General features: G+C 40.6%; 1 protein-coding gene across 2 annotated transcripts in view; it reads right to left on the reverse strand.

Annotated features, from left to right (window-relative positions):
• Positions 1–1,224: 1,224 nt before the first annotated feature.
• TTLL7 (tubulin tyrosine ligase like 7) overlaps positions 1,225–11,527 on the reverse strand; it is a 118,756-nt gene continuing 108,453 nt past the window's right edge. For both annotated transcript variants that reach the window (XM_075181990.1, XM_075181989.1), the window contains 2 exons: positions 8,223–8,396; positions 1,225–4,003 (listed from right to left, as the gene is read on the reverse strand). In XM_075181990.1, the coding sequence (XP_075038091.1) occupies positions 3,889–4,003; positions 8,223–8,396 (289 nt within the window). In that variant the 3' untranslated portion in view covers positions 1,225–3,888. The remainder of the gene's footprint in view (positions 4,004–8,222; positions 8,397–11,527) is intronic.

Here is an 11,527-nt window from a genome sequence, read left to right on the forward strand (position 1 = left end):
CAGATGAATTTAATCTAGATAAGTGTAACCTAGGCCATGGTAATACCTATGCTACATATACATAAAATTAAATACAACTGGAGAAAAGGACACAGTAACAGGCAGTGGCTGCAAAGGTGACACAATCTTGTGATGCATAAAAAGGGGGATTATAATCCTTTATTTATAAGGCGCTGATATATTATGCAGAACTGAACATTGAGGGGATCATGACAAATATTACATACAATGACATGAAACAGACAGCAAAGATGGCATCCATGCATGCGATGTAAACATATTATTACCATTGGGTAGACCACACTTTGAAAATGGGGTACAGTGTTGGCACCATACTGTTAGAAGGATATAGAAGAACTAGAGAGATCAGAGGAAGACAACCTCATTAATAAAGGGAATGGAAGGTTTAAATGATAAAGCAAGGTTACAGAAGTGTCTTTACTTTGGAAAAAGACACCTTAGAGGTACTATATGCCAGGGCAAACTTTTCATACCCAGGACCATACAGAGGACAAGGGGTCATCAATTGCAAATAGAATAAAGATGGCTCCACCATCGGCATACGGAGGGATTCTTTACTGTAAGGGTGTATAAGCTGTGGAACTCCTTACCACATATGGGGGGTGATGGCAAATTCAGAAGCAGAATTTAAACATAGAATGGGTACTTTCTTAAAGGAACTGGTATCTGTAGCTATGATTAGTGGCAGACATAATGGATGTGATTGATCCAGGGTAATTTATCAGCTTGCAGTTTCTGGGATCTGGAAATAATGTGTCGTCGTCGTCGTCGTCCCCCCCCATGAAGTTTAAATTGGCAACAATCACACTGGGGGGGGGTTTGCTTTCCTCTGGACCACCACATTTAGAGTTTATGAAAGAATGAACTCAATGGATCTGCGTCTTTTTTTAACCCTATTATCAATTAAATGGTTGATAAATAAAGGCTCGCAAAATGGTTTAAATCCATATTGCCTATAGATACAAATACTAAAATACAAGTTAAGATTTTAATTTTATTTGCAAGAGGAGAGGCATTATGGCTACTTTAAATAATTGAGGCAAAGCAGCATTTATTAGTTTGCCTTGAGCAGTAAAGTTACGGCATACTTGCCAACTCTCCCAGAATGTCCGGGAGACTCCCGAAATTCGGGGTCGGTCTCACGGACTCACGGGAGAGCTGGCAAATCTCCAGCATTCTGCTACAGGCACCCCAAAATGACGCGATTCGCGGTGAAGCAGAATGTGGGTGTGGCTTGGGCAAACTGTGGGTGGGGCTTGTTAAAATGTTGGGAGGTATATTTTGGTCTGTGACAAAATATATGGGCATTTGTGAACAGATTAGAACAGCCAGGTAACCACAGCATTCCAAGGGCTATATTTACGAAACTGCGGGTTTGAAACAGTGGAGATGTTGCCTATAGCAACCAATTAGATTCTAGCTGTCATTTTGTAGAATGCACTAAATAAATGATAGCTAGAATCTGATTGGTTGCAATAGGCAACATCTCCACTTTTTCAAACCCGCAGTTTAGTAAGTCTAGCTCCATATGTCAAATCTGCCCCTTGTTACACGTTACTTTGAATAGAGAAGGATTTTCCTCTGAAACAGGGCTGACAAGCTTTAAATGTATTTTACTGACACTAAAAGAAAAAAATACCGTTGAAAGTACTTGCATATAAAGGGAAAAGGTCCAGGTCCTAAAAATAGTGGATCAATAACACTCACATTCTATTCAGGCTCAAAAGCATTGATTCTGGCTAAATTTTACATTTGTGAATGCGCCAAAATTGTATTTTGGTCATGGGAATTATTGGGAATTGTATTTAAGCTCCTTTTTACAAATAATACAATTGGAAATTTTTTTCATTTTTTAGATTTGGTTCTAAACGCAAACTATTCTGAAATCATAACACCAATGTACATTTTAAGGGTTACCTGGTAGTAAACATGTGTATGTAACATATTATCAGCTGCTGTGTAAGGGAAGATTGTTTCAGTGTTTTTATAATCGCCGATGCACAAAATAATGATTCATTCATCACAACTAACACACATGAAAACCACTTTACAAGTCGGCGAGCTACCAAAAGGTCATAATTTACATTTCAATGTGTATTACAACAATGGGGATTGTTTACAGTACCATTAATACACTTCGCAATTAAAAATGCCTTAACGATGCATTAAGAAATAAACAGAAAACGCAAATGAGGACATTAGACATTAGGCTCATTAGCAAACTCATCTACTGTACATACAAGAGACCACATTGTACAAAATAAAAAATGCATTTTCAAATTAAACAAAAAAATACTTAAAAACATGTAATAAAAAATAAATAATAATTTAAAAAAAAAAACAACAACACACATTTCGTAATTTCTGTAATGGAAGCTCTGTAATAATGGCACAATCTCAAATAAAAGGTAGAAGGGTCATCAGGGATCATTGCAAGAAAAATCATTGACAGACAGGGACAGGCCGGGCTGGGGAACATCTGCTCCATGACCCAGCCCTTGGTTCCATACTGAGCTACCTTGGGTTGGGTGACCGACATTTTTTTTTTCCTTTACAATGTTTCTAATAGGCTGCGGATTCGAGTCTTGCCCCCTGGTCTAAAATTTGCCAGCCCTCCCCTGTTGACAGACCCAGGTTCATGAAAATGTGAGGGGGATAAAATACATATATATGGGTCCCCTATGTGCACACATAATAAGGCTAATTTACGACTATGCAAAAGTGCAAATCTGCAACGTAAACAATCTTCTGTGACATCCCCTTCATACTTCTGCACCAAAATGTGAAGGAATTCAACATGATAAAATGAGCCAAAATGGTGGCGTCTGTGGCACGGCGGATGTTTGCACTTACTGATGGGAGCATTGGGACGGAATGAGGCGTGTCTGGCTAAGTAAGGATTAGGTGCAAAATTTACACTTTTTCCACCATGAACATTCCCAGTGTATCCCCCTTTTATGGGGCCAGTTTCAAGGAAAGGGAAGCCGGCACACCCTGAAATTAAGAGAATCGGCACAAAAAAAATTAGTCGTGTGAGTCTTAAGTGACTCTCATTCTGACGGAGATTTAGTAAAACAACAATATTATGCTACCGTGTTTGAACATGTGACTGTTTGCTATTTTGGTATGTCTGAAGTAACATTTATAGAAAAAAGCGAGATTAAACCCCATTCAGATGCAAACATGATGAGTGGATCTCCTCTGCGTAGATTCTTAAATAAATGCAGTATTTTCAAGGCATGGAATGGGTATTGTACATTAACGTTTGTCTGATATGTGTTTTTCCTCCACAGACTGCTACAGAGATAAACGTATTTTCACTTTTATTTTTTTCCCCTATTGTTTATTCTACTTATCTACTTTAGGCTTTTATCAGCGTTTCAGCATGTCAAAGTACACCTGCGACCAACACAAAGGGGAGGCAGCCATTTTGTGCGGTGAATCCACATGACTGAAAATGATCAATTCACTAGGAACCAGTGACATCACTGGTGAATTTCTCTAAGCAAACAAAATGGCTGTCTGCACTGTGCACAGGTGACAAGGGAACTGTAGTAATTGTTTAATAGAAGGGTAATATATAACAAATAGCACATCATTCCTCATACAAGCAAAATAAGTTAGCATTCTCTGGCTTACACGCTGTATACTATGCCAGAAAATAATAAAAAAGGCTTTGCCTGACAAACTACTTCTGCATCTAGACATTCAAGGATCTTGTAAACAAATTAGCATACTTTACAATATCTGTGGTAAGTAATCAGTGATTCTCCATAGGTGCCATATAATAGCTGTGCTTAGCACCATATGAAATCAGATTTAAAATAAAAGTGCTATTATTTACAGGGCACTGAGCATTCCATTACTTCAGTACTGGTGGAGTCTAGAGGTAAATACATAGCTGGACCGAGGCAATCCAGACGGGCCGACATTGGAAGACGCCATTTTAATGCTGAATTGTGGGACCACCGGCAGTAGGTACCTAGAACGATTGCACAGAGAAAGTCAATTAGACAATAAACCATTTGCCATGAAAAGGTCATAATATAAGCTGCAACTCAGTCTCAACTCTTTTATATATCAGTCAGGCAGGGTTGTTTTATTAAACGTTCTAAAAAGAAAAAGTGGAGTTGTTGCCCATAGCAACCAATCAGATTCTACCTATTATTTATCTAGTACATTCTATAAAATGATAGCTAGAATCTGATTGGTTGCTATGGGCAACTCCTCTTACCCTGGCAGGGTCTGTAAATGCCCATAACAGTGGGCGGGTAAGGAGAAGTATGTGCTCTCTATTGTATACTAGGCACTGGGTATATGGATTGGATATTTTATACGCAAACCTGTTCCTCAGAAAGATGTTGGGTACATATTATTTTTGTCGCTGATTCTTCTAACTTCAAAAAATATCAAGTTTGAAGAAAAAAAAAAAGTTGTTGGTTTTTTTTAAACACTAAAAACCAAAAGTATTAGGAACGGAAGAGGACACATTCATACACATGTTCACATATTAGAACGAAGGAATGTATTCTCTGGCTGGATCCTAAAAGATATATATTCTACAATACCACAAAACAAAGGAAATCTATTGGGTGACTGAAGACCACAAACTTCTTTAAAGGGTTAAATCCAGCCCGTGGACATTTGGTTTAGCCTTCCTCTGTATCTTGCCATCCGCATTTTTCCCAAACACATCTTTTAGCTTAAAGACTCGTAACTTCCTTAGATTTTTTTATATCTTATATCTCATCTAGAATACTGTGTTCAGTTCCGGAGGCCGTATCTCCAGAAGGATATAAATACATTAGATTCGGTACAAAAAAAGGCAACTAAAATGGTGCATGGCCTACAGCTCAAAACTTACCTGGAAAGACTAAAACATCTTAATATGTATAGTTTGGAGCAGAAAAGGGAACGGGGCACATGATAGAAACTTACAAATATATCAAGGGTTATAACAAGGTACAGGAGGGAAACATTCTACAAAGGAGGAGAAGTATTAGAACACAAGGACATGTACTGACACTGGGGGGAAGAGAAGTATTAGAACACGAGGACATGTACTGACACTGGGGGGAAGTAGTTTCAGAGGGAATGTGAGGAAAAACTACTTCACAGAAAGAGTAGTGGATATGTGGAATAGCCTCCCACCAAAGGTGGTAGAGGCTACTACAGTAGAGCAATATAAACATGCTTGGGATAGACATAAAGATATCCTTACAAATAGATAAGGATCAAATAGAGTTTGAAGTTACCATAGGTTAAAAAATGGGCAGACTAGATTGACCAAGCGGTTCTTAACTGCCGTCAAATTCTATGTTTCTATGTTTTATGTCTTTAAGCAATAGAATGGCCTTTTTTTTATATAACATAAGTAAATACTTTGACCCAATGCAGCTCAGGTGCCTCAGTTCGTATTGTTGTTCAGTTCTGAGGTAAGTCAGGAAAGCGCCAGTATCCTGGTAAAAGTCTTCTCTTTGCTGAGCACAGACAATCGACTCGCACTAAACACTTCACACTCAATTGGAGTATTACACACGCAATTGACTTTTATGCTGACACGCCACCGGCTCCAATTACTTTTGAAATGTTTTTCAGCCGTTCCCCTAGTTTGTAAGGGTCTAGTCAGAATTGGCCATTTACTTCTTCCCTTTGAAATGAGGTATTTATTTAATAACATAGAGATAGCAGAGGCAGAATGACATGCATGGATAATGGGCGAGACACAGGTATGTACAGACTGTAATGCTGCAAATCAGTGTGGATGAGATGGTTAATAACACGGTTCACAGCGAGCCGAGATAAATTGTTGCACAAACAGGGCAGAAAAAAAATAAAGACGGGGAGAGAGAGATCAATCAGGATGAAGGTCTTTCCAGGGATCGTCACCAGTGCACATGTAACTAACACTCCAAGTCATTTTGTAACAAATATTATTGTCAAGTGGGAAAGTCCTTTAAGACAAAAACACTGGTATATTTAAGGTTGTCACTTCTCTGTTAAACGCATACTGTAACTCTGTCAGTCAATCACCGCTGAAGTTATAGGTCTTCTGACAGATCTGATTCAATCAAATGAAGCCAATTACAACGGTAACGGGCAATTAGAGATAAGCAAAGTTGCGGCAAAATATTTGTTGCACATAGAATTTGATGGCAGAACAGACTGTTTTGTTTCGGTGATACAATCATCCAGTTCTGCTTTACAGACCATTCCGCTCTGTATTTGGAAGTTGTGCGTTTGTCTGAATCTATGGTCTACAAATAAAGCTGGGACGACAACAGTGTCAGTTCATTCTGCTCTGTGGTGGGGTTGGGGAGGGGTGGACCTAAAGCCTGATTCATTAAGGATCTTAACTTAAGAAACTTCTTACTTAAGTCTCCTGGACAAAACCATGTTACAATGTAAGGGGTGCAAATTAGTTTTCTGTTTTGCACATAAGTTAAATACTGACTGTTTTTTCATGTAGCACACAAATAACAACTTTAAATTTCAGTGTACAAATAAGCTATTAAGTATTTGTGTGCTACATGAAAAAACAGTCAGTATTTAACTTATGTGCAAAACAGAATACTAATTTGCACCCCTTGCATTGTAACATGGTTTTGTCCAGGAGACTTAAATTAGAAGTTTCTTAAGTTAAGATCCTTAATGAATCACGCCCCTAGACTGATTCGCAAGGGGCAATTTAGTGCCCCCGTTTTTTGACAGTAGCACAATACATTCATATAGTATGCCGCCCCGCCGCTCTGATTGTGTTTAAAACACAATCAGAGCAGCCCAGCAGGATCTCTGCCGAAAGGCTCATGAATGTATTGTGCGGCTGTCAAAAAAGAGGGCAGGGCACTCTACAGCACGCACCTGCTAGGAGGGGCGAACGCCCAAATCACCCCTCACCCCCCAGGATTTGCCGATGGGTTGGGGTGTAATAAAGGAGAGATCCAGGTGGAACAAAAATGATAGGGGAATTCCAGGACGAGGGGTAATCCTGCGCACGACACTTAAAGCCAAATACCCCCAGAGAAATGTGTAAAAATCTGCAGCCGAAGGGAAAAAACAGGAGAATATTTAGAAAAGTTGTTATTGTTGCTAGCTTAACACTCCGTTGGACGTTATACAAAGCAGAGGCCAGTCTGCATTTTTATGCCTAGCATACAATTCGAACCTTGTTGGGAAGTGCATAAAATCCTAATTCTGGTGACAAGTGTATAAAGCAGACCAGTATTCTGTAGGCTACAATATAACGGAAGCCCCAATTCTTGTGGCTACTATACAATGCAGATTCTGGTAGATAATATACAACAAATAACCCGATTCTGGGAGCTACTATGCAATGCTCACCCAGAGGTAGGCAAACTGCAAATTTCCTGTTGCTATAGGACTACAAGTCCCATCATGCCAAGCCAGAGGCTAGCAGGGGATTCTGTGACATGTTGCTCCTGGATAAAGCGGCTTAACATCGGAATGCCCAGTGTAATAGCTGCCGTGTGCTTAAGGATTTTCAAGGCACCATCATTTAAGGCCAAATGTAACCTGTTAGGGTTTATCTTGATTTTATTTATTTGTAATTATTGAATAAAATATGGAGAGATAAATAATTCTGCACAAAAACTACTTTTTCTGCATATCTGATTTAATCAACATGAATACTATGTCCCGTCTTGCTTCCCCATCAGAGCTTAGACGACAATATCTGTTGTCAGCCAGCTATGTAACAGTGCCCCCTAGTGACAAAATGATCAACTACAGTGGGAGAGCCAAGGCTTGGTTATGTCGGGTGGGCTAACAAGAGTTTCCTGGAATGCAAAACACAGCACATATCTGTTTCTCATTAGCGATACATGACTGACAGCTCTGGACAAGAACGGCCCTTAATGCTTGTAAATTTACCGGAAAAAAAAACAACAAAAAAGTAGTTTATTAGGGAGGAAACATCCAAGCTGCTCATCTTGCGTTGTTTTTCACTTAGGGGAGGAAACTACAATCCGTTTCCAGGCGGTGGTTTTGACCAGCAGTTTGGCAGCTGTTTTGCAGATATGTAGAAGATAATTTAACCATATGTACAAAGCATCCCAAGACATGATCCTGAAAACACTTCATCCTTCAGAAAAGCCATCTCTGGCATTAGCGTATTTCAATGTGATTAGAACTGAGCTGTAACAGAATTTACCAGGGAAATGTTGAAGGGTTCTAAAGAATACCTGGTATCGCTTCCATCTGGACTCGCCGCCGACACAGAGCCGTGTGAATCGGTTGCATATTTGTAAACCACTAGCAGGCAGTCTTTGCAGAGTTGGACCAGTCGGTGGCAGCACTGGAGCTGATCAGGTGTCACGACCTCTGTGCTTTTGCTGAATATGGTCTCCCAAGAGGTGCTGTTGGCAAAGTAGACACAGATGACCTCATGCTCACGGACACAAATGCCAAAATAAGAGCATTAAACAAAACAGAAGGTTTAGCCGTGCTGGGGTAGGGGACACGGAAACGTGAACTTTTCCTGCATAGCTGGAACGTACCTGCATAGTTTAAGCCAAACGCCAACAGATGGAGAAAATATGAAAAAAATAAAAAGTTAATATTTAAGTTTAAAAAAACAAAAAAAACCAAAAAAGTTATTATTCAGCTGTCCCCTGAAGCTCTGCCCATCACAGCTGTTTACAGCGATCACCTGATTTATTGTCAGATACTTTTAACAGTTATGAAATATGACGGACAAAAAAATATAGATTAATTCCAAATAAACTTTGGAACACTGCGAAGAGTAATCACAGTAAACTAATAACAAATAGGTGACAGCAGTAAATTCAATTCCTGTTGCTATGCACTGATCAAACAAGCATAAAAGAACAAGGGGGGGGAAAAAAAAGAGATGTAAATAAATTTGGCGACTTCTGCGTGTTTCTAAGCATAGTAAAAACTTAATGATTTCCATTTTCTCTTGCCTGCCTGACCAGCTCCCAAATCTCACTTGTGTAAGAGCATTGATGTACTTGAAATGACTGATTGAAGGGATGTGTGCGCCGGCGTCCCCCCGGATCAATTTGCTTCTTTTCTATTTGATGTGTGTCAACAAAAACCAAGGAAATACTTTGTAAAATAAAACAAAAAAAAAAATACCAGCATGGTGGATCTGAGCTTGTTCTATCATAACAGGGTTGTCGCTATAGGCAAAATTATTACACATCTCAAATAGTCTAATTACAGTTTTGAAACAAACACTATTTTATCAGTGGACAGCAATGGCCTGGTGACAAGCAGGGAGGAACTGTAACTAGTTTTATTTTCTTTAAGGAATTGAATGTATCAGTCCATTAACCTGTACCATACTGGGACTTATACTTCAACTGCTGCAAAATACCTCGTTACAGAGCACATTGCCCTGCACCAAATACTGCTTTGCAGATGCATCTCACACTTACAAACCAGGGACAGCCCCGAATATGGAATTATTCTGACGTCTTACTTCTTACCTGTATTCAGGGGCAGGGGGGCATCTGCCGCCCGGGCTGGTCCCAGAGTGTGCCACCTTGGGCTGGGTCACCTGCATTTTTTTTCATTAAAATAGGCTGCTGAGTCGTGTCTTGCCCCCCAGGCTAAAAATTGCCAGCCCTCCCCTGTCCTGTACTGCAGATGGAAGATGCATTTCTGACAATAATTTACAGGAAATCTGTTTCCACATCATTGCAATAACGGGCACAGGGGAGGAAGGGGGAGTACTGCCTATGGACCACTCAGGAGACATTGGGACTGTCTTTATTTCATATGTCACTATAACATATTTGAATGTTTTTATTACTTTAGCCCCCATAAGGTGAGCCTGGAATAATCATAAGGTGAGCCTGGAATAATCATAAGGTGGGCCTGGAACAATCATAAGGTGGGCCTGGAATAGACATAAGGAGGGCCTGGAATAGACATACGGTGGGCCTGGAATAATCATATGGTGGGCCTGGAACAATCATAAGGTGGGCCTGGAATAGGCATATGTAGGCCTGGAATAGACATAAGGTGAGCCTGGAATAGACATAAGGTGGGCCTGGAATAGACATACGGTGGGCCTGGAATAATCATAAGGTGGGGCTGGAGTAGGCATAAGGTGGGCCTGGAACAATCATAAGGAGGGCCTGGAATAGGCATAAGGAGGGCCTGGAATAATCATAAGGTGGGCCTGGAATAATCATAAGGTGGGCCTGGAATAATCATAAGGTGGGCCTGGAATAATTATAAGGAGGGCCTGGAATAATCATAAGGATGGCTTGGAATATGCATAAGGAGGGCCTGTAATAATCATAAGTAGGGCCTGGAACAATCATATGGAGGGCCTGGAATAATCATAAGGTGGGCCTGGAATAATCATAAGGTGGGCCTGAAATAATCATTAGGTGGGCCTGGAATAATCATAAGGTGGGCCTGGAATAATCATAAGGAGGGCCTGCAATATGCATAAGGAGGGCCTGGAATAATCATAAGGAGGGCCTGGAATAATCATAAGGTGGGACTGGAATAGACATACGGTGGGCCTGGAATAATCATAAGGTGGGCCTGGAATAATCATAAGGTGGGCCTGGAACAATCATAAGGAGGGTCTGGAACAATCATAAGGAGGGTCTGGAATAGGCATAAGGTGGGCCTGGAATAATCATAAGGTGGGCCTGGAATAATTATAAGGAGGGCCTGGAATAATCATAAGGATGGCTTGGAATATGCATAAGGAGGGCCTGTAATAATCATAAGTAGGGCCTGGAACAATCATAAGGAGGGCCTGGAATAATCATAAGGAGGGCCTGGAACAATCATAAGGAGGGCCTGGAATAATCATAAGGTGGGCCTGGAATAATCATAAGGAGGGCCTGGAATAATCATAAGGAGGGCCTGGAACAATCATAAGGAGGGCCTGGAATAATCATAAGGTGGGCCTGGAATAATCATAAGGTGGGCCTGGAATAATCATAAGGTGGGCCTGGAATAGGCATAAGGAGGGCCTGGAATAATCATATGGAGGGCCTGGAATAATCATAAGGTGGGCCTGGAATAATCATAAGGTGGGCCTGAAATAATCATTAGGTGGGCCTGGAATAATCATAAGGTGGGCCTGGAATAATCATAAGAAGGGCCTGCAATATGCATAAGGAGGGCCTGGAATAATCATATGGAGGGCCTGGAATAATCATAAGGTGGGCCTGGAATAATCATAAGGTGGGCCTGAAATAATCATTAGGTGGGCCTGGAATAATCATAAGGTGGGCCTGGAATAATCATAAGGAGGGCCTGCAATATGCATAAGGAGGGCCTGGAATAATCATAAGGAGGGCCTGGAATAATCATAAGGTGGGACTGGAATAGACATACGGTGGGCCTGGAATAATCATAAGGTGGGCCTGGAACAATCATAAGGAGGGTCTGGAACAATTATAAGGAGGGTCTGGAACAATCATAAGGAGGGTCTGGAATAGGCATACGGTGGGCCTGGAATAATCATAAGGTGGGCCTGAAACAATCATAAGGA

The sequence above is a fragment of the Mixophyes fleayi genome, chromosome 8 (genome assembly GCF_038048845.1).
Source record: "Mixophyes fleayi isolate aMixFle1 chromosome 8, aMixFle1.hap1, whole genome shotgun sequence".
Taxonomy (NCBI): domain Eukaryota; kingdom Metazoa; phylum Chordata; class Amphibia; order Anura; family Limnodynastidae; genus Mixophyes; species Mixophyes fleayi.